Source organism: Syngnathus acus, chromosome 3, assembly GCF_901709675.1.
Source record: "Syngnathus acus chromosome 3, fSynAcu1.2, whole genome shotgun sequence".
Classification (NCBI taxonomy): Eukaryota; Metazoa; Chordata; class Actinopteri; order Syngnathiformes; family Syngnathidae; genus Syngnathus; species Syngnathus acus.
In genome coordinates, this window is record NC_051089.1 from 1,288,122 (window position 1) to 1,314,336 (window position 26,215).

Here is a 26,215-nt window from a genome sequence, read left to right on the forward strand (position 1 = left end):
TGTTGCATTGTAGCTGTTACTTTTTGAGGTGTGAATAAATTTGTGGGACAGTGGGAAAATGAGTCATCATTGCTATTCATAATCTTTTTCTGTTAAGACAGAACGCTGTGGTGTGCTGGAGCCAACATGCAAATGTGTCAATGATGGATGACGGTGGGCTGAAGGAGTCTTGTTAATTTTTTCTTTATAATCATAAATAATAATTGGTCACAGAGATGAGTTTCACCCTCCCTTGGTGGTCAGTTGGATGAAATTAGAATATTTTGGCCAATTTATGCAGGCTAATTATTCCAGTTTCGTATTAATTAGTGCAAAAAGTATTATTTCTTCTGTTATTTCCTGTGACTAAGATTTCCTGTCGGGCTTTGCGGTGCACTTTTAATTTTCCACTGATTGGAGGTAAGAAAAAAAAAAATAAGCGCCCACCCTCTTTCCATATTTTGCATGCATTTATTCCCGCTGCGCCTCGTTTTGAAATTGTTGATTTCCAGCTCCCCGTCTTGTCGTCTGAACTGGAAGAGTGATTGCGGGGTCGAAAGGACCTGAAATAGCGCTAGTGACGCACGTACTGTGTCAGACGTCCGTTTATTTTGTCAAGCGGTTCAAGCCGTTTTCAACTAAATTATGCTCTCACGCATTCAGACCAATGATTGCCTGGATCTTTTTTTTTTTTTTTTGTTTTTCTTTTTCACGTGTTACTTTATTTGGTTTATTTTGAGATTTTAATGGCATACCCTCTTCACGGCATACTTTCTGCTGGATTCAAACAAGTTGATGGGTAACACAAATGCTATTTTTTGGTTGTTTTCAAATTACCGCCTTATACATAAAGTTTCTGTTATATTTTATCGACATTATCGTTGCAAAAGCAATTTGCGATCAAGGGTAAAGAATCCGGGCAAGTTTTCTTGAGCTACCTTGGACAGCAGCTGCGGATTTTTGAAACAGTGGCATCATTGAAACACAATAAGATGTTAATGGCACCATCTCTGAAACCATCTACAGATTGTTCCTGTCCGATTCCCCTTGCCCTCGCATCTCACTCAAGGTTCTTTTCCTCTCTGGATATAAATAGTCTCGTATAAAAGGCTGCTATGTCATGAGACATTGAAAATGTACAATCCAGGCGTATTCATCTGCAGCTACCTCAACATCGAAGTGGGAGGGAAATGAAAGCTTTTAAATGGCGCTAATGACAAGCTGAATATGGAACAAGATCACCACAAAGGCTAACCTGGCCCTGTGTAGCAGAAGCAGCAGCAGGAGGAGGAACAGCAGGAGCAGTGACTCCTTGGCGGATCAGCTTGATCACCCAGCAGCAAGTGTCACTCCAGCTTCAACCATCAACAGCCAGCCACTCATTCCGCAAATGTGCCCTTCAGAACTTCAGCACCCAGAAGGTGCTGCTGGAGTATTTGTTTATATCGGTCCCCTCATCCATCAAATCCAAAACGGGGATTAACACGTGCTAATATGAAGTGCCTCGAGAGACTTGCTGGTCTTCCACCTAACCTGGATTATCCTTTAACTGTTACGGTTTACTCCATGTTGCATTGAACCACCTGGAATAACCTGGGACCTGATTTGGTGCTTTTAGTAGCATCTCTGCTTAGAGGTGTCCCACAAGGCTCCGTGCTAAGTCCCTTTCATCACTCTGACTGCACCCCATCACATCATACCACAGCCATCATCAAATTCACAGATGACACAACGTATATCTTACACTACCGAGATAAAGTGGGAGGCTAAAAGAAAAGATCATTTAACCTTATTTTATTTTAATCTGATGATGATTTCACAATAATTTGTTATCAGTGTAAGAAAAGGAATAAAGCAAAAAGAAACAGTGACTATGGTTACAAACTACATATTTGCAGTGTAAAGGCGGCGGCAGTGTAAACAACTACGCCTAAAATTATGTTAAAGATGGAATAAACAGCATCATGGCTCAAACACAGGTAAACCTAAACAAGTCTGACCTCACAAATACTCTACAGAGCATCGGCGCTGAAATTAGAGCATCATTTTGGGAAAGCAGAATTGGTTCCATCAATGGATAGGATGGTGACGATTATGCTTAGATGGACATTTTCAGAGGAACTCGCTCTTGGCTTGCGTTACCGGGCTGCTTGGGGTTCTGGTAGGACAGTCGCACAAACACAACAACGAGGATGGTCCCTATTTCAAACAAATCATGAAAGAGTTTAAAAAACAACAATAGTGTGTCTACTTGAGATGTTACCTAAACGACTGACCTATGACTGCAAATGTGCCAAGCAAAGTGCCCACCGCAGACTGGATGGTTGGCATGCCCTGCAGCGGCTTGGCTGGCATTTTGCAGTTGCCCCTGATGTTGCAAGGACACACTGTCACTAAAACAACAAGGAGAGAACGACCAGTCCGATCAGTCGTGGAAATCCGATATTCTGCGTTTCAACTGAACAAAAATGTTTACCCGGTAAGTTTATGAAGGTGCTCCTTGGAGGAGAGCTGCTGTCAGAGATGGTGAAGGGCACAGTGTAAACCTCGGGGGCCAGATATGGTGTGTTCAGGGAGAGGTTGGTGTGAGTATCTGAGAAGAGACAAAGAAAATGTCATGATTGTGTGATGTGGAGGAACGTGACATACCTGACATCGAGCCCTTCGAACACCTTCAGCCATAAAAAAAGATTATACGAGTCCGTGTGTGCGTGATATCCCGGCCTACCTCTGCATCCCCATAACTGGCTTTAAATAAAGAAGGATAACAATAATAATACGTCCTCAATGGAAATGGCCTTGGTACAGCAGGATTTATTTATTTATTTATTTATTTATTTATTTATTTATTGTATTTAATGTATTTAATGTATTTAATGTATTTAATGTATTAATTTATGTATTTATTTATTTATTTTATTTTTAAAATTGTATACGTTTTTCTTTTTTTATTGACAATTTTATTCAGAATATTCAAATATACAAATAATACAGAGCTTCCTGTTTGTTCTCAGATAAAATCCTTGCATAAAAACAAACTGAAAATAAACACACGGGGAAAGAAAAAGGCCTAAAACCTTGCCGCCCGTCTCCTTTGCAAACTTCTTTCACCTTGACCAGCGAGATACTGGAAGAGGCGAGCCACACACTTTTGAGCTGACTATCTTATCCGTGCGCATCGGTTTAAAATACACCGCTGGCTGTATGACGTGAGAGGAGTCCCGTAAAGAGAAACGTTTATCGACTTGTTTGAAGCCTTATCTGAGCTTCTCACACTCGGACCTTCTCATCATCCCCCTTCATGTTCAACGCACTCGCGGGTCAAAACAACAAAAGCCATTTTGTTTTTCTCCTCCGTGTGCTATTTCATACGTGGCTTGACATCGTGCAGTTTTGTTTTGTCGACTTTTCCAATGACAAAAGGTTGAGCGCATGAAACGCCTCGAATGCAAGACCGGGGTGAGTCATGAGCACTTAGCGTGAGGGAAAATCAGACATAAGTGGGACCTCATTTACATCCATGGGAACATGAACAAAGCGAGCAGCGGCCATTGATGGCAAAGTGTAATACTTTTGGTGAAATGCCGCTTTTAGCCTCCACCAGCTGGAAAAAAAACATTGAAAGAAATCACGTCATTCAATTTAAATTGCTCGTGTGAGCTCAACCATGATAGAGGAGGGGGGACACCTGAGTGCTTGAGATGTGATAAATGAACCTCTTGTTCTGTTCCCGGTTCTGTAAACAGTTTATAAAATGTTGAGCGCATAAAAGCATGATCGAAATAAAACTGTGAGCACCGTTTTGGACAAAAGAAAACTCAGACTTTAGGTTGTCTTTCTAACAATAGTTGGAATCAATTATTGTATGTTTGGACCGTCAGAGCTGTAAGGTCCCATTGTCCCTTCAGGCCGCGTATCCATAGGATTATCTCGGCATTTCTATATTTGACTTTCCACCCTCCCTTGTGTTTTTCCATCCCCATTTCATTGCGATTGACAGCTCGAGGTCGGCTCCAGCTCACCGTTGATGGGCGTGAGCTTCCAGTTGCGCCGCACCGTGGCATCGCTCCTCAGCGAGAAGTTGAGTCTTCCTCCGTGCTGCGGCCCGTCGCTGTCCCGCGAGGCCAGCACCAACGCTTGGTCTTCCCAGCGAGGGGTACACAAGTACTTCCACGAGTAGTCACCCACCAACACTGGACTGTTGTCGTTCACATCCAGAATTTGCACTGTGACCAAGGTTGAGGCAGATAAGGAGGAGTTACCTTGATGAAAGAAAAAAAAAATACATTATATCATTTTATTTTATATTATTTTACATTATATTACCGTAATTTTCGGACTATAAGTCGCACCGGAGTATAAGTCGCACCAGCCATAAAATGCCCAAAAAAGTGAAAAAAAACATATATATGTATATAAGTCGCTCCTGAGTATAAGTCGCCCCCCCACCCAAACTATGAAAAAAACCGCGACTTATAGTCCGAAAATTACGGTATATTATATTATATTTTATTTCAAGTCTTACAGATATCAATGTCCATATTTCTGAAAGGGTTTAGCGGTTGAGGCCGATCTTATGAAGTTATGCCAATTGATTGTGGCGCACTAATGAAATCCATCTGACTCACGTCCGTCCACCGCAATGATCTCCATGGTGTACGTGCTGTTTTCCTCTCGGTCCAATGCTTGCACAGTCTTCAGCTCGCCTGAGTATTTGCCAATTGAGAAGTACTTCTTGGTGTCGCCCTGAAGAGAATATCTACAAAGAAACTTCAACGTCGAACTTCAATGACAACATCACACCGGTGATCGTGAAACGTACCTGATGGGGTGAGAATCGGGGTCGTAGCCTCGGATGGTGGCGATGACCCGCCCTGGTTCTTCACCCTCTCGGACTGTCACCTCATAATGGCTTTGCGATAGAACCGGACCTTCGTTTATATCGTCGACGTAGATGGAGACGGTCGCCGTCGACGAAGGACCGTAGCGGCCCCGGACCAGGGCGACCGGGTTCTGGGCACTTAGAACGAGGATGTACTCACTCTCGCGCTCAAAGTCAACGACCTGCTTAAACAGAAGGAAAGCACAAAATGTAGTTCAGCTATCCCTCACAAGCCCCATCATTTATTTATCAGCAGATTGTCAGAAAAGGCCCAAATATTATCATGGGAAGATTTGCCAGAGGATGGAAGGACGTCAAAGGGGGATGCGATTCCCGGCAAGCGTGACGAGACCCAGCCGGCCCACTCACGAGCATCAACGCGCACACTCAGCTGGAGGAGCCGTGCGGAAACGAGACACCATCAACGGTTGCCAGGGTGAGCGTACGCAGAGCTTTGGCAGGCGGGGGACGCACAGCTAACTGCAAATGACGCATCATCAGCACATCAGAAGATACGCAGCCAACATCTTGTGACCTAAGCAACTCCTGTCCGGATCGATGTCCGAGGAATCGCGAAACGCAGACGAGATAGACGTCTATAATCGCAGCATGTCAACGGAATCGTTTTGGATTGACATTCAGCTCAGCTCAGCTCGTCATTGTCCCAATCCGGCCCCTCCAGCCTCGACGCGCTTAACTGCCATTAGTCTCTGCACATGCAATCTAATTATTCTGTCTGGATGTGAGCAGAGTGTGATTTGGAGTAATGAAATGTGTCTGGCTTCCGGCAACGACCTCGCTTGGTGACGTAAAACATCGAAGTTGATTTTGAGAGCGCATGATTTGTCACTGGGGATCGATGGGAGCATTTTCAGTCACCATAACAAACTGTTTTAAAATGTCCCTATGCACCTCAATGTTAAAAGTGTTTAGCAGCAATTAGATATGTCCAAGCATGTAATCTATGGAACTAAACAAATGACATCTATTTGACATCGCCCTCAAAAAAATTCAAATGTAATCTGAAATAAAAATGAAAGACATTGACTGCAGTCAACCCAAAAACAACTGACTGGATAGCTAATGAGCTAACTAGCTAATTCACTTTATATCACAAATTTGCATGACTTTTCAGATTACTGCTGTTGTGACTTGATAAGAATAATAAATGATGAATCCTAATCAGTATTGAGTGGAATTCATTTTTAAAGATGCACCTTTTTCGGATTGTTTACCTTTGACAGGACGAGTGAAACCTCATTGGTCAGCCTGTCTGTGAGTAAGGAGAAGACCTCCTCTTCGTTTCCGGACTCGAAACGATAATTGACTTGCCAGCTGTCGCCTCCTCGAACATCGGCATCGCCTGCCAGCATGGCCGTCACCGTGGTGCCAACCGGAGCGTCCTCCGAGATGTGGAAGGGTCCATACTGCTCGATAGATGACACAGAAGCTATTACTGCACAAACTTATTAATAAGTGCAAACATTTAATTTTATTTGAGCTCAGAACCTAGATCCATTTCCTTCCTTCCTTCCTTCCTTCCTTCCTTCCTTCCTTCCTTCCTTCCTTCCTTCCTTCCTTCCTTCCTTCCTTCCTTCTCCAATATGACTTTGGAATGTGTCGTCGTCAATCCCAAAGCAGTAGCAGCTACTTTTGGCCCACCCTGTCGCCCTCGCGGTGTCGGCTAACCTTTATTAACGCGGCCTTTTAATGCGCCACTCGCTAATGTCCTCCGCCATCGCAGCTGCGGGGTCGCTGAACCCGGCCGGCTCTGTCACCACTCACCTCCCACATCAGCCCGGCTGGCGTTGCCTTCAAAAGGCGATGGAAAATGCTGCGCTGCTCAGGCGTGACCCGCTCAAGAGCATTTTCCACCTCACTGTTTGTGCGGTGATCACGTGAGCGAGTATGTAAAAGCATTCGCCTCAAGCCTTAAAGTCTTTTGTCGAGTCACGACAAACTGACAAAGAAAAGCAGAATGACTTAACACGGCGTGATGGCTCTCCCACGCATCACTCGACCGTCATGACTTTTTTTTTTTTACATGTCACGTGGGCGGGAGTGTGTGGGCTCTGTCAAACGGCCTTCGGGCCATCCATCATCAATAACATTTGTCTCTCTGCTGAGATGAGATAAGAGCTGAGGGTCAGAAAATGGGATTTTATCATTCTAAAATCATTTCTGATGTCATTTTCAATACGACGGTCAGCTGCCGGGCGGGACGCTCTAAAAATACACCAGTGGAAAGTTTCCCTCCAAAGGAAGCTAATGTGATTAACAGCGCCGTCTACTTGGAATACAAAGAACAGACAAAAACTCCGATAACACGTCTGTATGAGCCTTGGATTAGAGGGCACGCTTTATTTAGTTGGCTGCCAGGAAAATTACATCAGGGACCTGCTGATAAAAGTCTGCGGTTATTTTACGGTTCTTCCAAAAGTTCAGCGTCTTACTTACCTCGTGTTGAGAGAAAACTGGTGGGTTGTTGTTTTCGTCTTGCACTGTCACCACCACGGTACATGAACTGTTCAGACCTGCCAGGGACATCATTACACCTTTTATTGGTGACTCAGGCTCAGGCCAGAATGGCAATAAAAGACAAGGAAGGAACAGCAAGTCCCTCATCTTGCCTCCATCACATCCTCATGTGTGAGTCACGCAGCAGATGCTTACACTTCCTGTTTATAGTCAAACCTTTTAACTCCTGCTGATGCACGGTGACCTGCAGCTGATATTTGATTTGTCTTTTCCGAAGCACTAATACATTGAGGTTCACGCCCAGACACAATCTTCACTGTTTTCAGGAGAACAAACATGGAGCTGCCAAATCTAAGTGAGCCCATATTATAGCAGATGAGGATAAAGAATATATGAGGAATTTGAAATTCTATTCCATCACCTTTTGCATCCTCAGCAGTGATGGTGAGCGTGTACTGCGGCGCCGTTCCCTCCATGCTGTCTGCTTGGACCGAGATGACGCCCGAGTCCCGGTCCACTCTGAATAGCGCGCGAGGGCTCTCTGGGATTTGGCCAACCAAGCGGTAGAAGATCCGTACATTATCCGTCTTGGGGTCGTCGTTATCAGCTGCCTGAACCGTCAAGATCTCCGTTCCTGGGGGGGAGAAAGTCATTTTTGTTCTTTTGGAATAGGGTTACGATCCCAAAGAGAAGAGAAGCAGGCCTCGCCCACCTCGAGCAGCCAGTTCCTTGACCACGGTGTGGTACTGCGCCTGCGGAAAGGTGGGCCTGTTGTCGTTGGCGTCACCCACCATCACTCTTAACTCCACCGGCTTGGCGATCTCACGTCCATCTGGGCGCTCCACCACAATGCTGACGAGGAACTGACTCAAGCAAAGACAACGATTATTGTCAACTTCTTCATTCATGGACGTGAAGATTCCATGTGATGCCGCTGTCCAGCTGCCTTTCGTGTTTCCCAAACAGAACGTAAACAGAAGCTTGCGGTGTTTCCATGTTTCGACATGAATGATAAGCACAACATTCATTGTTATGTTTGACTCGCAGCTCTACAGACCTGGTCTTGCGTTTCTCTGTCCAGAGGTGCGTTGAGATAAATGCTTCCCTCTCGACTGATGGTGAAGAGCATCTCTGGAAACTCCCCCTCCAGACTGTACTCTGCTTGGCTTCCACTCCATTTCACCTTGACAAACACCAACACGTCATCAATCTCGGTTGGACAACTTTGAAAACGGGATTTGCGTGTGTTATAAAAAGAGAATATTTATTGTCAACTCTAGGAGCGATTCGAGAGGCCCTGTATGCGTAACGCTAAGCTAGCCGTTGTTTACGTGATAAGGAGCCAGCTGATGATGTGAAACAGAGAGCCCAGCCAAAACTAACTCTGCGGCCTGCAGGGGATTTTCCGTTCTTCTTGACGGGGAGCTGTGCGGGCCGGGCGGCCCGGCTGGAACAATCTCAGACGCAATCCAACAGCACCCAACAAGGAGCGGAGGCGAGTGCAAACGTGTGCGTCGCCTCATCTCGTCGCCAATCATGCCACCTCTGCCCAAAGGCTACAATTTTGTATACATATGGAGAAATAGCCACAAAACATACAAATAAAAATCGGTTTCCCCTTTCTGAATAAGACTGAAAGGTCAGCAAAACAGGAAGATAAAAATAATCCATTGAAATAATAAAGGAAAATAAGAATAATAATAAAAACAAAGAAATAAAATAAATACGAAATAAACCATAAATAAATAAATAAATGAATGCCATGTCCACATCATTGACTTTCAGAAAGATGAATTTAAGAAATTCTCATCACTAAAAGCCTCGGTGCATTTTTTTATACTCACAGAAGCAACTTCTGATGCTCTTGCAAAAAAAAAAAATCGAAATTATTTGTACTTTAGCAACGTGTTTGAGGCTATCTACATTTCAGAAGATGCAAAGATGATTCTTCTAAAAGGCAGAACAAATTGATTCAAGAAAAGATGAAACGCTTCTTCCCTCAGAGTCAAGTTGAAGAACCTTTTCACACATGACATTTTTATGTCTTGTATAATATCAAAGTTTGCCGAGAGCAACTTTCAAAATGGCTTTTAAAGATCAGATACGGAACATTTTGTTTCATAATGCTACTCGAAGCGCAGATAGTTTCAGCTGCACGTGGATATGAATCTCATTTGGGATTTGATCCAAGTTGAAGTGGCTATGACAAATGTCAAGAGGCGCACATGAATTTTGCTCCCAAAAAGATTTGCGTCCAAAGTGATTTAATGCAGTAAAGAGCCTCGACTCAACCATTGGCGCTCTCTCATCCACTCCAAAGTCTCGCTAGATTGCATTAGTGAGTCCAAGTGCTTTGGCTGATTGCTTTCCACAATCGCACTTTTCGGCAGGAAATTAGACTGAATGAAATAAGCTGTCACCACCCAAAAATAGATAGCAACAGTCTGGATTGCATCTAACAATTAATAATCTTTGGAATTCTGTCAAAAGTGTCATCGTCACTAGTGTGAAAGCCTTTTGGTGAAAAAGCTTGACGGGCACCATGTATTTATAGACATGAATCTCGAGTAGAAAGAATCAAAATCCCTCAACGCTTTTAGCTCCATGTGTCATAAGAGTGGTGAGTCCTGCCACCTACTTTCCACTATTGAGGAATTCTTTACCGTGGGCGAACCGAGGTTTCCCCAAGTAGGAGTTTTGCAATTTGTGTGTGTGTATATATATATATTTTTTTAAAATATGTATACATATATACTTTTTAATATATATATAATATTTTTTAAATATATATATAATATATATATTTTTTAATATACGTTGATATATATATATATATTTGACTATATGATTAACAGCATCGTGTTTTTATTTCGGTTGAAAAATGTAATTTTTCACAGGTAAATAAAAAAAAAGAAAAAAGAGGAAACATTACGCGACTATCAACACTAATGACTGGCAAACATAAAAGAGCCGTTATGCCATTATTTGTGCCTACGAGAATCAAACGTGCCCCCACTTGTGATCCACACACTTTCAGTGGGTGAACAAAACAGGAGTGATGAGAGGCGGAGGGCGAGAGTGGGGGTGGAGGAGGAGGAGGAGGAGGGGGGACGGTTGTCGTGTTCGTGACTCTTGGAACAGCACAACACGTTCAATCCGTGCAATTTAAAATCAGCAGCCATCTTGCCGCCGCATTCTTTTTCACACTCGTACAGGTTAGAATAGCAAAAAGATAAACCAATTGATACATTGAAGATATTGAAGGCAAACTGCTGTGTTCGATTTTCACATCTCACAGAAAAGCACACATGCAAGCACATGAGAAGAAATGAATTTGGAAGATGTAAACAGCCCTCATTGCAAGTGTTGAAGAGTCTGACTGGCATTTGAACACCATCAATAATTCAGCACTTGGTCATTCAGGAAGACCTGAGAGGCCCTAAAAACAGCAACCGGCAACCTGAGGCCACTTGGGGTTATCGACGCTTGATTCCATTGTAATATGATATCACGGATGCAGCTGCACACACTCGTTTGTGTCCTCGCTGATCAAATTAGGAAGCTAAAAATAGCTCGTCTCCGCTCCGTTACGGGCCGAGGAGGTTTTGACCCTTTTTACCTGCGAGATGGCGATGGGATACGGGCCCGGGAGGTTCTCCTGCAAGCGTACGGGATCCGGCGATGCCCAGGAATTCCCGGTCACTTCGACGGTGACAATGCCGGTGGTGAAGAAAGCGTTGGATTTTCCAGCCATGTCCTTGACCATCACTGAGAGTTTATATCTGCCGCACATCTCGGGGTCCAATGTTGAGGCGCCTGGTGATGATGATGCAAGCATGATCATGTTTGACATGGAAATCATAATGGCATCGTGCTTGTTTAGGTTGAAGGTGTCTTTGAAAATGGAGAAGGTTTATGCTTAGCACATACAAGTCTATTATACAGTACACCACGGATGACATTTGCCAGCTGTGACATGGAAGGACTGACCGTCCTCGGTGAGGGAAACCTCTCCCGTGATGGAGTCAATGAAGAACATCTGAGGGGAGGGGATTCGGGGGGTTTGCTCCATGAGGCGGAAACGCAGCTCAGCGTGGGCAGTGTTGCGGTCGTCACGATCCAACGCCTCCACCTGCATGAAGGGGATGCCTGAGAGAGGCGCAACAATGTCACCACTCATTTGGAAAGAAATACCTTAAGTATTCAATAAATAAATAAATAATATAAAAATAAAATAATCACATCATAAATAAATAAATAAAATAATATAAATAAAATAATCACTAAATAAATAAATATGAAAAACTCAAGAGAAAAATACAGAAATCTAGAAAAATGCAATTTATTTACCAGCCTTGTGACTATCTTACCTTTGAGAAGGCCCAGTTGCACACTGCCCCTCATGCTCTCCTGTATGAACGCAGGCACATTGTCGTTCTTGTCGATGACGCACACTTCCACCGTGAAGCTCTGGCGCTGCCCTGACACTTTGAAGGACACCTTGTCACACCCAGAAACAGAAAAGGTGACTTTCTTACTGCATGTTCTCCAAGCACCTTTTCAATATATTCGTGTGGTTGAATTGTTCATATAGTAAATTAAAAAAAAAATCATGATGCCATTTTCGTGTGTGACGTCATGTCAAATTATTTTTAAAAAGTGGATGATGGATGGACATCTGAGATACCTGCAGAGAGTAGGATGGCTGCTTTTCTCGGTCCAGTGGTTTCAAAGCATAAAGAAACTGAGAGTCCACTCCAAATATCCCTTCGTCATCTCCCGTTACCGCCAAGTCACTGTAATTGCTTGGAAGGCTGTGAAGCTGAGGAACACACAATGTTACTCTGAAAAGCAAATGATGGCAAACTCCTAAAAAAAGAAACTCTTCAGAAGGAGAGATTTGTTTCTCCCATTCACCATATTCCTAAAAAAAGAAACTCTTGAGAAGGAGAGATTTGTTCCTCCCATTCACCATCACATATGAAAACAAGAAGAATACAAAATCTTTGCTAGTTCATTGGCACATGGAGAAAAATGAGATTGCAGTCTTGTCTGTTGTGCTGACTGACCACTTTCAGGAGTGTTTCAACACAATACATTTATCAGGCCTGTTCCATTTATAGAACACAAAGTGGGTTCATTATCCTCCTCGGTTCTATTTGAGAAGTTAATAACGGCATTTTTTCCCCACAAAGAGTGACAGTGTGTTGACGCGTGACAGGGTGATGACACAAAGCAAACAAATCAAAGCTCAACACTGTTGACGCGCCGGCCCAAAATGCCGTCTGCCGACGGAATGAAAAAGCTCCTTGTGAAGCCTTCAAAGCCAGATCGCGCCAGCTTGATGACGCCAACATGCGCACTAAACCTTGAGTGCAGAGTGAGAATAAAAGCGGCGGATGCTTTTGTGCCTACCCTGGACACCATTTGATTTATTGTAAGCCATGTAATCTCACAAACACTTAGGAAAAAAAATAAAAATCCTCTCTTGGTTAGATGGGTTCATTCTGAGCAAGGACATCGTTTTTTTTCTCTAATACTGTTAGTGGTGCTAATGTGGTCTATTCACAATATTCTACACCCGATCTAATGAGATCCAATTAGATATGTTTACTTGTGAAGAAATCAACCTTGTATTTCTTTTTTTAAATTTTTTCTGTCATCACACGGATATTTTTCCTTGCTAAAAATAGACGTCTGTGCAGTTCTATCTACACTAATATATCATATTTTTAAATATGTATATATACACACAATACAGAGTCTAAGAAAATTGACATGACAGGTCTTTAGTCTTTTTACATTTTCCGCCTGGTGATGCAAATTGCCGTTTTCACAGTTTTACTGGTGTGTAAATGAAGCATTTTTCTCTCTAAGGTTGTGAAAAAAAATAGTCTTACCTTGGATAAATACCATGGGAAAATGCCATCATAGTTTTCTGGGACACCTATTTTAACATTTGCACCCAAGCAAGATGCAAATATGTTAAGCAGCACCTGCAAAACAAGATCTTTTTTCACGTGTCGCCTTTCCAGGTGGGAAAAAATGTTTTGTCGGTAAGGCTCTCACCGCGATTGCAAATATGAATGTCGGTCCAGTTGTGCGGTCAACCATGACGACGTCTAAATGTTTGGACCCACGTGGCTCCAGACGGGAATCTTTCGTCTTACTGACTCAGACTGTCAAAAATTAAGAGCCACATTTGAACAAAAACATGAAAAGCTAGTTAAGTGGTCCAAATGAATCCCAAATGCGTTTGAAGGTGTAGTCAAGTGGATTTTATTTAAAAAAGGAATATTATTGAGTCCTACCTTCTCCGAAAGACGCGTCTTCGCTTTGAGAGGTGTGAGCAGAGTTTAAATTGGGTGGAAAAAGTTTGGTTGTGTACTCCCTTGTGTGGCTTAATGGTTAACACCTTCAAACGAGCATGCTTAACTACCTCTTTTCCTTCCTGAGAAACCAAAGCCAGAGCAGCGCCGTCGCCTCCAATGAATATTCAAGAAGATGCACAAGTCAATTTCACTGAAGCAAAAAAAACATTCTCTCTCTCGCCAAAGGAAAAACAACAACTTTTGTATTTTCTTTGCAAATTTATTTGGAAAATTATCGAAAAGAAAACCTGAATGTCTACAAGACAAATATCTGGTATTGCTTGACAAATTGAACCGAATGAATTTGAGTGCTGCAGTTGGGCTCCACTTGTCCGAGGCACGAACCTGCGTAGCGCCCTTCAAGTAAACTCGACTCCAGACTACGTGTGATGTTCTCCAGCAGAATGAGATGGAGCTGGAATTCAGCATCTTTTTTTTTTTCTTTTTTTTTAAACATCAATCTCTTCCAGTAAACTGGGAAAGGTGATCTTTGCAGTGTGTGTGTGGTTTGTGGATTTGTCACCCAGGCTTATCAGATCGTGACAGCAACATTTGAAGGCGGACAAAATGAAATGCATCTGCAAAGCTTCATGCGTGTGAACACGATATGACAAGTCGTCTTTTCATCAAGACTTGGCTTTTTGTGGTGTCTGAAAATCAAAAATATATTTCTGTACAGCTCAACGAGTCCATTTCAGTCAGTGTTTAAATAAATAATACAAAAAAAACAAAAACACACAGCGTCGGGTCTTCAGAGGCCAAAGAAACGAAGGAAAGTCCTGCTGTCCACTCTGGTTCTCAAAGAACTGTGAGGTCATGGCAGGATTTGGACTTCTGCCTGAACGCCATTTTCTTGTTGTTGCGTGCAACCATGCGGCCCAGAAATCTTTTGGCTTTCTTGCTGATGCTTTCTCTGCGCCTGCAGTTGGCCATGCGGCGCGCGTTCTCCTCTTTGCTGTCCTTCCTTAGGCGGATTTGCCGGACGATGCCCTCAAACAGGTCCTGCACGTTGTGGTGGAGGGAGGCTGACGTCTCGATGAACTTGCAGTCAAACACCACGGCGCAGGCGCTTCCCTCTGCAAAAAACAACAGACGTGACTTCTCGGTCCCAAAAGCGGCGGTAGTTTTGTAACTCTTCTTTTGAATGCAACTTATTTGACACGGCTGCTTATTAGGTAGCGATATCTTTCTTGACTTACCATCAACTGACACTTCTCGAGACCTGACCAGGTCACTCTTGTTGCCCACGAGGATGATGGGAATATCTTCAGACTGTCTGGCCCTGCGTAGCTGAATTCGCAGCTCCGACGCCTTCTCGAAGCTGGACTTGTCCGTCACGGAGTACACGATGATGTAGGCGTCGCCCATCCTCATGCATTGATCCTTTAGCCACTGACTGTTATCCTTCATCGGAAGACAACATTGCAGCTTTTAACACCCATGATGCATCCCAATGTGGATAAATGAACAAATTAAATAAAAATATAAACAAAAAAAATTAAAATAAATAGAAATTAAAAAAAAAAAAAAGAAGTATGTATCATGAGCCTCACCTGTTCCCAGATGTCATACAGCACAATGGAAGATTCTTCTTCATCCACCACGATACATCTGTCATAACTGTTTCCTGGAAGGGCAAGAATAAAGATGTTACACCAAAACAGTCTTTTGGTGGGTTAAGCAGATCTGGTGTGTGTCAACAAATGTTGCATTTGTGACAGCTGAGTTGCTGCCTGGATGGAAATAGCAATAATCAATGTGTACACTCTAGCGTGCAGGAATAAGGAAGCCATCCATCAGAGCAAGTTTGCCATCATGGATTTGCCCAAGTGTAAGATGTAACCAGCCAGCCATTTTCTAAATGGTTTATCCTATTTATTGATAACGGGTAGATTGTGTGGAAATTAAATGTCTGAGAAAACTGGACGTTTTTTTTCCCAGCAAAGAAATGTTCCACCTGACAAAATTAATCTTGATTTCTTTAAAAAAAAAATCATTTCACGCAGATGTAAACTGTACTACTGAAAAAATAAAAATCTGACAACACCATGTCCCCCAAAGATGTACCTGCATAAACAGGATTTAAATTCACACCTGACTGTCAAAATTGAATATACACTAATGGCTGACTAACCGGTGATTTGGTCATTATATGAATCAACCTTTGGTGACACAAAGGACAAGATAAGCGGTCATTGGATGATGACTCATTCTCCGCATGCCATCATTTACCTGCTTCATCGCAGTCGTGACCGGCGTCCTCAACTCCACCAAAGACGCGTGCCAGGCTGGACTTGCCCACGCCGTGCTCCCCGAGGAGAACCACTTTATGCACTTGCGAGTCGGCTTCGCTTCCGGTGGAAATAACAGAGTCCGAGGAGTCGGACGCGCAGCTTCCCCGGTGCTGGTCCTTCTGGGAGGTGCAGCGTAGCAGCTTGGACAGCTCGTCGCTTTGTCCGTTTGGCTGCACAGTGGTGGCGCGCAGGTCCCGGTCGTCCACCGGCATGCTCCTCCGGTGAAGGTGGCTCATGTTGACGGGGAAAGGCGTGCTGCCTCTCCGCAGTTTGTCGCTCTTGTTCAAAGTCATTGCTTGAAATACAGACGACCTGTAGATAGACGGACCACGTTTTATTAGTGGTGTCATCCGCAACGTTTTCACTAATCAGCTCTTAATCCAAGCCAAATAAAATAGCTATCAAATCACTTACTAGGTGGCGTGAATAAATCCGAAGATGTCAGGTCCAGTAATCCTGCAGTAGTGCCTTTCTTTCGGTGATCGCCGCTCACTTTATTTATACGGAAACGCATGTGACGTCACGGGGAATCGCGGCCCATGCTTATTATAGTAGCGCGTAACGGCAGCATCACGGGAGGGAGGGAGGGAGGGGTGACTGGAAGAGCGGAGGAATTTCCCTTCCGTCAAGCCAAATGGAGCATCCTACGAGAATATTAGCGAAGGGAAAGCCCACTAAAAGCTTGATATAAATATTTAATTGACGAGGTACATTTAGAGAACCCGTACGGAGAGATTTGCCGGCAAACCATAAAACGCATTGGGCACGTCCGTGAATCATCCATGCGCTTCATCAACCGTGACAATAAAACCACGCAGGCATGATTAAAGCTGGTCAAGAAGAAAACTGTGCAACATTTACCGGAGAGGCCAATGACAAATGTAAACATCTGCTCTTCGTCAATTCTATTTGATTAATATGTCCGGATCTAAAAGGTAGAGCAATACATAAATCATTAGCTTATTCTATTGAGCTGCACGAGAAGGACAAACATAATTCCATTAATCTATTAACGATTTTGCAATTTGAAGACAAAAGTGGACATCGTGATGTTGAACTTTTAATGGATCTCCTTTTTTTAAATGTACCTGAGTGTAGGCTACGTCATCGTTGTTCACAAGCATTACCAATGGAGAGTTTCTGGTAGTGTGCTGTTACCTCCCTCTTGTGGCGATATCGTGTACTGCAGGTCAAGCCTCCCTCCTGTAAGCAAGTCCTGTTTCAACGGTTTAAAAAAAACAATACAGCATACAAATGAATTAAGTGAGAAAAATCAAGCCACTCTAATTAACATAAGGTTTTTGAGAACATGTCTTTGGGCATGAAACCTGATTTTATTCAATGTATTATGAGATCTAACAAAAGTTCTAGCAACAATGAGCTGTTGGCTTTGAGACCGACTTGGATTCTTTGACTTGGCTCTCAGGCTCAGTCTCTTGGAATTTAGTCTGCTGATGGGATCATTGGCTTCCCTGGGCAAGCCCAGGTACTGACAGGGGGCGCGACGTGAACGCTGATCCCTTGCCCCCCATAAATTACCCCTACCTTTACCTTTTTCATTTAAGTATTCGAGTTTGTTATTGAGTTTTTGTTGACCGTAATGTTTACCTTCCATTACACTCTGAGCTTCTTTTAATACCTCTCAATGATTCAAACATTGACCATGCTTGTTTTTTGTTGACAGTTCTGTCACATTTTAAGAGCACAAAAAAAAAAAGTCTCCTTTTTACCAAACAAGTCACAAACAAAATACCTCTGAGTTTGCACTCACCTTGATCACCCCCCTTTAACCTTCCATTAAAGTATTTGTTTGACACTTTGTATACCTCCCAATGATCCAGACATTGATAATGGTTGATAGTTTTGTCACACCTTTAGAGCATATAACATTTTTACCAAACAATTCGCACACAAAAAACCTCTAACTGAAGTTGCACATACCTTGACCCCTTTTAACCGTTCCATTAAAGTATGTCATTTTTTGTAAACCTCCCAGGCATTTCGAGAAGGCAGAATCATTTACAGTTTTACCAGTTTCAGAGGATCATAATACACCAGAAAGTTTGATTGTTGATTTGCAAATTACCAAACAAGTCACAAACAATATACCTCTGAGTTTGCACTCACCTTGATTACCCACCTTTAACCTTCCATTAAAGTATTTGACACTTTTTATACCTCCCATTGATCCGGACACTGATAATGGTTGTTGATAGTATTGTCACACCTTTAGAGCATAACATTTTTACCAAACAATTTGCACACAAAAAACGTCTGAGATTGCACATACCTTGACCCCTTTTAACCTTTCCATCAAAGTATTTGACATTTTTGTAAACCTCCTCGGCATTTTGAGAAGGCAGAATCGTTTACAGTTTTACCAGTTTCAGAGGATCATAATAAATACACCGGAAAGTTTGATTGTTGATTTGCAAATTACCAAACAAGTCAAACAAAATACCTCTGAGTTTGCACTCACCTTGATTACCCCCCTTTGACCTTCCATTAAAGTATTTCTGTTTGACACTCTTTGTATACCGCCCATTGATCCAGACATTGATAATGGTATTGTCACACCTTTAGAGCATATAACTTTACCAAACAATTCGCACACAAAACACCTGAGGTTGCACATACCTTGACCCCTTTTAACCTTTCCATTAAAGTTTTTGACATTTTTGTAAACCTCCCAGGCATTTCGAGAAGGCAGAATCGTTTCCAGTTTTACCAGTTTCAGAGATTCATAATAAATACACCAAAAAGTTTGATTATGGATTTGAACATTTGTTTTAAGTCAGTCATAGTCACCTTTAGTGTCACTTTCAACACATATCAACACATAAAGAGATCGAAATTGCGTTTCCTACCAGCGCAAGCGCGTGCCTTCAGCTGATGTGCAACATGTTGCACTGTTAAGAAAAAATAAATAAAATAAAGTGTGCAATGACATGAAAATAGAAAGTGCAGTTTTCAATCAGTTTGCGTATTCCCCAAGTGTGCAACATCCAGATACCTTGGCAAGTTTGTTCAGTCATGAATCGTGCAATGTGTAGGACCCTAACATGGGAAATAAGCACTTCGGTGGAATTTGATGGTTGGCTGCACGTGTGGAGAATATAACCCTGCAGCAAATGGTACGAGTTATGGATTCCACAAAGTGCAACGTGTAGCACTCAAATGCAAAGTTTCTGTAGTGTATGCCCTTGCGCAGTTTCAGCAGTCAGCAAAGACAACAATATCCTCAAACATGCCACAAAATGCAACACGTAGAAAAAGGAAAACAGCTCTAGCACCCAAATGCAGAGTTCCTGTAGTGTGTGTGCCCTTGTGCAGTTCAGCAAAGACAACAATATCCTCAAACATGCCACAAAATGCAACACGTAGAAAAAGGAAACCAGCTCTTACTTTGAATCGATGTGTTGACGTGGGATGAGAAGAAAGAGGTGGCGTTGAGACAAAGCGAGGCATATATTGCAGACGCAATCAGGTAAGATGATGTGCAGCTGCAGCAGGTGAAGGCACGCCCTGGAGCAGGTACGCACAAAATGGGGGCGGGGCGTCGGCCAACACTGACGTCACACACACCAAGATTCAGAGAATACGTTGTAAAGTAAAAATAATAATTAAAAAAAAAAGCAATCTCTTGAAATCTTTGCAGGTCTTTATAAGATTAAAAAGTAGTGCAGAATGTCAGGGATTAAATATCCAAATTAGAAAAAATAAATATCATGTAATTGAAAAAAAAAAACCCCCAATATATTGTGTAAAGGTTGCCACAAGATCTCAGGAACACATTAGAAAATAGTTTGTTTATTTCAGCATTCACAAATATAAATTACAAATGGTCCAGGCTTGCAAGGCCATCTTTGCTGACCAAGAAAATTTCCAATTGATATTTTTTACATGAACCTATCTGTAGTTTTGTCATTATAGTTTTTTCTATTCATTTTGAAGCATTTCTCATAGCTACACTGCTTTCATGACAATTTAATTAATCTGCCCTGGGTTAAATGATCCCCCTTTAATATTATTACCAAATTGTGAATGACATCCCATTTTAATTTAATCTTGAAATTTTCATAACACAGGAATAAAAACACCCACACAAACTTCATGGATTCAATGTTTTCTTTAATGAGATCTTTAACAAAAAAAAAACATTTGATTAAATATACAATAAAATGGCAAAGGCCATAAAAATGGTTGCTTTGCCAACTGTTCAAAATTATGACAGACAATGAGGACTAAGCACCACAATTATGTTCTTGTACCATGGCTGGACGTGCAAACAGCTCGTTGTTGGAAATCTTGTGACACGTCCCTGGCAGGAATTACATGGCAAACAGAATGAGGAACGCCACCATCAGACAGAAGAGACCCATGGCCTCGGAGAGAGCAAAGCCCAGGATGGCGTAGGAGAACAGCTGCTGCTTCAGAGAAGGGTTCCTGGGAAGATAAACATGCACAAGTCAATATTCTTCTTTTGTTTTGTAGCAGGTTGGTAAAAGTCGTCTTACCTAGCATAGCCAATGATGAGGCTACCAAACACCGTCCCAATACCGGCTCCGGATCCGGCCACTCCGACCGTGGCAGCTCCAGCTCCAATGAACTTGGCAGCGGTGTCGATGTCGCGACTCACTGCGCTGGTCTGAAATCCACGCAGAGCCACCTGCGACTGGTAAGTGGCGATACCTTGTGGTGGGAGCAGTGCAGCAGTCTAGAAGGTAATAGATCACAAACAAAGCAAGTGCACAATTTCAATAAAATAAATCTTTTTGTTATTTTCCCTCCTTCGGGTCCTTCAACAATAAATCATTTCCATTTCGAGGCCAACCACTCAAAAGCACTTTGGTTGTTCTTCTGAATAATGCACATCAAATCCCATCTGATGAAAATGCCATTAGCTTAACAAACTGCTGCTCACCTCTGCCCTCTTGGCATCGGACACCACAGCTGCTGATAGTGGCCTGTACAGAGCCCGAGATCCCGCGCGGATCTATAAAAAGGGGGACAAAAATCATAATAATTAATTAAATCCGTGCTGAAGTATAATTACTAATCATCTAATAGAGCTGCGAGCTGTGCTGCGAGTCACATTAAATCTAGAACAATTGTATACAACATAGCCTTCATTCATAGCAGTACTAACAACGTATTGACTCCTCATCTGATTGTTGTACAGTGCCACGCAGAATTATTGGAATCCTAATAATTGATTTAATTTAATGTGGGATTTTTATATCGAATAAAATTTGGATTGAGCAAACAAGTGCACACCTCTGCACGTTGAGTCGTCCTTGTTCAGACAGGCTAACTCTTTAGCATAGGCTAACTCTTTAGCTCCTTTGGCAGAGCAACAAAGCTGGCAAGTGCTAAAAACATCAAACTAATGCACCTGCCATTGACTAAAAATGACACATTCGCCTGTACACGTTGTCATTTCCATTCTCTTTGTGGAGCCTCACCAAAGTGGGCGTTGAGACGAACTTAGCGCAGGCATACATCACGACAGGACGTTCGAGTCGGGTCAAGCACTGGAGTTGGAGGTGATTAAGATCTGCACAATGACAAACGAAATCCATTTCAAACATCAGCAAGTGCACATTCTTAAGACAACTTGCGACATGATGAGAAAAACGCTAGTGCAGAGTATGCATACACAAGAAAGGTCAGCGCAATCGAAAAGGTGCTTGCCAACAACAAGAGCGAGGAGAACATTTAACAATGTCGCTTGTTTGAAATTAATATGGAGCGCACAGGGGACATATCGTTTTCAAATGATAATTTAAAAAGCGCTAAGAGAGACGAGATTAGCCCTTACCGGTGACGAGTGGAGGTCGAACGCACGAGAGGATTGCACATGCGCGATGTCCTCCAGTTTGACTTCCGGTTTCAGTGGCGTCCCAGAGGTCACCGCTAGAGGGACCCTCTGCTGGTTGAGCGCATGCAAACCTAGCCGCCATCTTGAACCGGGAGTCACCGGTTATTACGTTTGCATTCACCCATGAGCTTCTTCGGTTTACATGGATGGAACAAATGTTTGCATTTTCAGCGTACTTACGTAAGACATTAAATGATAGAAGTGGAAAGCTAACGCGGAGACTTCTGTGTTCGTTACTTGATCACGACGCGGTTCTAAAACACAAGAAGCCAAAACGAGCCTCACTTCAGGTAAACAAAAGCGGCGACTTCGTTTATTTCACTATTATTCTTGAACGATTTAACGATTGTTACTCATTTTTCATGCTATGGACACCGATGAATAATACTTTAGTAAAATTCAGCGTGGTCACAAAATAGTGTTTAACGCAATGTGAGCGCATGTTGTGTTTCAAACTACCTCCAGCAGATGTCGCCACCGCTTCACGCCTGGAAAGTTGGACATTTAAACGACCTTAATAACCTAAAAACATTTCGATCGACTTGTTCTAAAAGCCGAGTTGAAAAAAATCAAATTAAAAAAAGGCGATATTGCGGTCTTTTTTTTTTATAGTAGAAGAGACAGTCCATCAGTTACATAATAAAATGTTTGACACTGTTATATTATATAAGATGGACAGAGACTTAACAGTATTCATCCCCTGGGATTGCTCCCTCAGAAAATTCGGACCCAGCAACATTATGTACCACCGATGATACTCGTACCCAACTTTGAGAACGTCAGCATAATACAAAGCTTGCATAACAGTAAATTGACCACTGTCCAGTTTGTTTGTGTAAATGTACTCTAGACTGAAACACAAAAGCACCTGACTGTGCTAGCGGGAGGATTCTCTGAATGTCAAAATGTTTACTTGCCTCCTCCTGGTAGGGGATCAAATAAGGTTACTCGGATGGATGACTCATCCCTGTATAAACATTCCTGTGGAACGCTGCTATCAAGCACTTTTAAGACGATATGTCTAAATAAGAAACTGTTGGCATTCTTTTCATAACAGGTGAGCAGAACAAGTAAAAAGGAGCGCTCTTCATGCCAGCTAATTTTGGACCATTTTGACCATCAGTACCACAAAGAGCTCGGGGAATTGTGGACATCTGTGAGGTCGGTCGAGTTGTTGATATTGACGCATGGCCTCCGATCTTTGCTTACTGCTACCGTTTCCGTTTGACAGATCCGTGCTGCTCGACCCGTCGTCTTGGCAGTACGGGGTGTTGCTCAATCGCTTTACTGTAGTGACAGACGTCAAGCGTGTCCTCTTGTCAAAAGGCTTTTCCACGCTACTGCCTCAGAAAGAAGCCCTGACACCGTCTGGCGCTTTGCGCGCTGTGTTCGGTGCTGAATGTCAAACCTCCAAAGGCTCTCCAAGTGAGAACTCCCATCTTGACAACAGCTCTCCTGCTGCCATTCAGCGGCCTCAATGGGACGGCGCTTTGGGTCCGCCGTCCTCGTGGCTGCAGTGTTATTTGCACCCCCGCCCGCTGCGTTTTCCATCGCAGGCTCATAGGCCCGGCCAGCTGAAGCAGTACTACCTTCTCAACGCCGCCTCCGTGCTCCCGGTGCTGGCTTTGCAAGTGCGGGATGGAGAGAAGGTTTTGGATCTTTGCGCTGCTCCCGGGGGCAAAGCTTTTGCTATAATGCAGTGCGCTACCCCAGGTGACTCTGCTGCACTTAAGCAGCCTTTTAACAATTAATCCTCTAACAGAGCTGCACAACTTTAGTGCATTTAAAAAACACAACAGAAACCATATTTTTTCTTGATAGACAGTATATACTTCAGGTCAGTTAATTACAATGTTGTGGGAAAGAAAAATACTCAAAAAGTCAAACGTGTCATTCATTAAACACTTGGGAAAATACTAATTGCTTCCTAATTTCGACATAATTTTTTTTATTACATTTCTCAATATTCATATTTAGATAAGGGGGTTCAATATCTTAAGATCTAATCATCAAAAACGTATTTTGAAAAGAAAAAAGTGAAATATTTATATATTACATCATGTTACGCAATATTCCACACCTCACACAGCCTTCTTTTTTTTTAATCTTGATGAGGTGTATATACATATATATTTTTTAATCCGCTGCTGTTATTATGATTTTCTGAAGCTGTTCTTTTTTCCAGCATTCCTTTGCTGTAATGAACCCGACGGGCACAGACGCGACAGGCTGATGAAAACCTTGGAGTCTTTCCTGCCTCGCTCATTGAGCGGCCGAGTGGTTGTCTCAGACCGGGACGGACGCTCCTTTGGGCAAAGCGAGGCGGGGACTTATGATAAAGTAAGCACACAATTGCCCTTATGTTTGATTAGATTGTACAAGTTGATTGTTTTACAAAAATAACAAGAACCAACACTAAAAAGAAAAAAAAGCACAATGAGTCAAGAGCACATTTTTGGTGGGTGACATATCTTTTCATGTCTGGAAACGCATGCTGAGCGGCTTTGAGCAAATCAATGGAAAAGCTGGATTAGCAGCGGAGCATGAACAACATCTCACTTGCATATGTCGCCGCGCGTGTGACAGGTCCTGGTTGACGCTCCGTGCTCCAATGACAGGAGCTGGCTGTTCTCGTCTGCTGGCCAGCAGGTGGAACAGAGGTTAAAGGAGAGAGGCAGGCTGCCGCGACTCCAGCTCCAACTGCTACGGCGAGTCACACATTTCATTTGCAACTTTTTCCAACTACATTGGCCTCCAAAATGACAAATCATGTCTTCATGAGAATCCCTTAGGAAGGAGGAATTTTTTTTTTTTTTTTTTAATGAAAGAGTGAAATTACATTCGAGTCACTCAATTGTAATCACTGGCCTGTAGGTCAATCAAAATAATTAGAAAGACGTCGGAGAGGTAATCATTTAACGTAATGTGTTTATTATCGAAGTTGCATTACGCACTGCATCATACTCTGAGTTTCTGAAATATTCATCCACGTGAGGCAGAATATTAGGAACGGCTTTTAGCCACCGCAAAACGAACGCCTCCCCGATCGGCATTCTACGCACGTAACGCGACGGCTGCTAAGCATAGGATGAAAATGTTGCGAAAAGTTTCTTGTCAGGCTATTTGTCTTGAAGTGCGCTGTTGATCTTCTGCCTCGCAGGTCTGCACTGTCAGCAGTGCGTCCGGGGGGCACGGTGGTCTATTCAACATGCACCTTGTCCAGCGCCGAGAATTTTGCCGTGGTCGAGGCCGTGCTCAAAGACTGCCCCGAAGCCCAACCCGAGGACCTCTGGGAGGAGATTGCGCTTCCTTTATCGAACTACTTCACATTTAGCTCCGCTGGCCGCGGGCCGGGACCCAACACCCAATCTGCGCAGCCACGTTGCAGCAGCTTGTCCTCGTACGACCGCAAACTGGGCATCCTCGTCGTTCCCCAGCCTTGTAAAACCTGGGGGCCCATGTTTTTGGCTCGGCTAAGAAAGAGGAAATAGAGACATTCCAATTCTCCTCCAAAAGTATACCAATAATTTAGAGATGCTGTATTCCCTTTATTGTCAATTAAAGACTGAATTGGAGCTTCTTTTTGTCCACGGCTTCTTGTTATGATTGTTCCCTTAAATTTAAATAATCGGTCTTAAGGGCGTGAGTCTTTAGTCAAAAAAAAAAAAGTGGCACACTTTTATCAAAATAAAGTGGCAGCAGTACTTTGGCAAATATGAGAAGTTGTTGACGGGGTCTCGAACACACATCGTCTCGTTCTAGCAGAAAATGTAAGAGCGGTAATCATGTCATGAAGTTAAAGCTCCCCCGTTGCTGTCCTACACAAAATTAGCAGCACTTTTAAGTAGCACTACATCAAATTATACACCTTTCAACAAGTCATCAAGTTCTATCATCCCCCAGAAGCTCATTACCTCAACGCTGCTGTCACGCCAGAGTGGTCAGTGCAACTCTCGACCTGAACAACTAAAATGTCCTTGAATGCAGCATTTTATCTTCTCAGCATTAAAGTGGCACGAGTGGACGAGGCCAAGCAGGTCCACTTTGGAGAAGTGCCAAACACCACAACTGCATGTGGATGATTTATGCCATTAAGATTCACGCATTGTAACACGAAGGAATGAGTTTGGGTTGGGAGCTGCAATCCTCGTGGGCATGGCTGCCGTTGCCCCGCCTCCGCCCTAGAAATTCTGCCTAGCAACATCTTTGACTTGATGAGAATAATAATAAGAAAAAGTTGCTGTATTTTGTAATGAATCCAAATCATATGACTAATCTGTGCGTTTTGGAATTTTGAATGATAAGCAGAAGGGATGGGCGAATGCCGATA

At 43.0% G+C, this 26,215-nt stretch overlaps 4 protein-coding genes across 7 annotated transcripts; 1 reads left to right on the forward strand and 3 right to left on the reverse strand.

Moving 5' to 3' along the window:
- Positions 1-1,749: 1,749 nt before the first annotated feature.
- cdh16 (cadherin 16, KSP-cadherin) lies at positions 1,750-13,779 on the reverse strand. Of its 3 annotated transcripts, none has more exons than XM_037247091.1 (18): positions 13,651-13,779; positions 13,409-13,512; positions 13,240-13,335; positions 12,027-12,161; positions 11,710-11,839; positions 11,330-11,488; positions 10,959-11,155; positions 8,397-8,522; positions 8,052-8,202; positions 7,761-7,973; positions 7,319-7,395; positions 6,097-6,288; positions 4,802-5,043; positions 4,608-4,738; positions 4,002-4,241; positions 2,456-2,572; positions 2,256-2,372; positions 1,750-2,178 (listed from the first exon to the last, which is right to left on the reverse strand). In XM_037247091.1, exons 2-18 carry the CDS (start codon positions 13,451-13,453, stop codon positions 2,078-2,080), a joined length of 2,469 nt encoding a protein of 822 aa, XP_037102986.1. In that variant the 5' UTR covers positions 13,454-13,512; positions 13,651-13,779; the 3' UTR covers positions 1,750-2,077. The 3 variants fall into 3 exon arrangements, with proteins under 3 accessions (XP_037102986.1, XP_037102984.1, XP_037102985.1); XM_037247089.1 differs by having other exon boundaries at positions 4,802-5,046; XM_037247090.1 differs by having other exon boundaries at positions 4,802-5,046; positions 13,409-13,508; positions 13,651-13,728.
- Positions 13,780-13,917: 138 nt separating this feature from the next.
- rrad (Ras-related associated with diabetes) lies at positions 13,918-16,533 on the reverse strand. 2 transcript variants are annotated; one of them, XM_037248242.1, is made up of 5 exons: positions 16,419-16,533; positions 15,943-16,316; positions 15,264-15,337; positions 14,910-15,114; positions 13,918-14,786 (listed from the first exon to the last, which is right to left on the reverse strand). In XM_037248242.1, exons 2-5 carry the CDS (start codon positions 16,295-16,297, stop codon positions 14,509-14,511), a joined length of 912 nt encoding a protein of 303 aa, XP_037104137.1. In that variant the 5' UTR covers positions 16,298-16,316; positions 16,419-16,533; the 3' UTR covers positions 13,918-14,508. The 2 variants fall into 2 exon arrangements, with proteins under 2 accessions (XP_037104137.1, XP_037104135.1); XM_037248240.1 differs by having other exon boundaries at positions 15,943-16,490.
- Positions 16,534-20,114: 3,581 nt separating this feature from the next.
- On the reverse strand, positions 20,115-21,979 carry LOC119120761 (ATP synthase F(0) complex subunit C3, mitochondrial-like). The gene is made up of 5 exons (XM_037247958.1): positions 21,826-21,979; positions 21,470-21,561; positions 20,929-21,000; positions 20,522-20,721; positions 20,115-20,450 (listed from the first exon to the last, which is right to left on the reverse strand). Exons 1-5 carry the CDS (start codon positions 21,965-21,967, stop codon positions 20,336-20,338), a joined length of 621 nt encoding a protein of 206 aa, XP_037103853.1. The 5' UTR covers positions 21,968-21,979; the 3' UTR covers positions 20,115-20,335.
- Positions 21,980-21,996: 17 nt separating this feature from the next.
- nsun3 (NOP2/Sun RNA methyltransferase 3) lies at positions 21,997-25,465 on the forward strand. Its single transcript, XM_037247957.1, has 6 exons — positions 21,997-22,175; positions 22,943-23,046; positions 23,117-23,598; positions 24,071-24,225; positions 24,472-24,593; positions 25,046-25,465. Exons 1-6 carry the CDS (start codon positions 22,032-22,034, stop codon positions 25,374-25,376), a joined length of 1,338 nt encoding a protein of 445 aa, XP_037103852.1. The 5' UTR covers positions 21,997-22,031; the 3' UTR covers positions 25,377-25,465.
- Positions 25,466-26,215: the final 750 nt, after the last annotated feature.

Excerpts from the sequence above, each read along its gene's own strand:
- nsun3 (XM_037247957.1), top strand. The coding sequence starts at position 22,032 with ATGGAACAAATGTTTGCATTTTCAGCGTACTTACGTAAGACATTAAAT. Across the intron at positions 23,047-23,116 it reads GAATTGTGGACATCTGTGAG|ATCCGTGCTGCTCGACCCGT; the intron begins GTCGGTCGAGTT and ends TCCGTTTGACAG. Across the intron at positions 24,226-24,471 it reads AGGCGGGGACTTATGATAAA|GTCCTGGTTGACGCTCCGTG; the intron begins GTAAGCACACAA and ends CGCGTGTGACAG.
- LOC119120761 (XM_037247958.1), bottom strand. The coding sequence starts at position 21,967 with ATGGCGGCTAGGTTTGCATGCGCTCAACCAGCAGAGGGTCCCTCTAGC. Across the intron at positions 21,562-21,825 it reads TCGACCTCCACTCGTCACCG|ATCTTAATCACCTCCAACTC; the intron begins GTAAGGGCTAAT and ends GTCATTGTGCAG. Across the intron at positions 20,451-20,521 it reads CTCATCATTGGCTATGCTAG|GAACCCTTCTCTGAAGCAGC; the intron begins GTAAGACGACTT and ends TTATCTTCCCAG.
- rrad (XM_037248240.1), bottom strand. The coding sequence starts at position 16,354 with ATGACACCACTAATAAAACGTGGTCCGTCTATCTACAGGTCGTCTGTA. Across the intron at positions 15,115-15,263 it reads TGTATGACATCTGGGAACAG|GATAACAGTCAGTGGCTAAA; the intron begins GTGAGGCTCATG and ends CTTCCGATGAAG. Across the intron at positions 14,787-14,909 it reads TCGAGAAGTGTCAGTTGATG|AGGGAAGCGCCTGCGCCGTG; the intron begins GTAAGTCAAGAA and ends TGTTTTTTGCAG.
- cdh16 (XM_037247089.1), bottom strand. The coding sequence starts at position 13,453 with ATGGTTGACCGCACAACTGGACCGACATTCATATTTGCAATCGCG. Across the intron at positions 2,573-4,001 it reads GAAGCTCACGCCCATCAACG|ATACTCACACCAACCTCTCC; the intron begins GTGAGCTGGAGC and ends GTCTCTTCTCAG. Across the intron at positions 2,373-2,455 it reads CACCTTCATAAACTTACCGG|TGACAGTGTGTCCTTGCAAC; the intron begins GTAAACATTTTT and ends TTGTTGTTTTAG.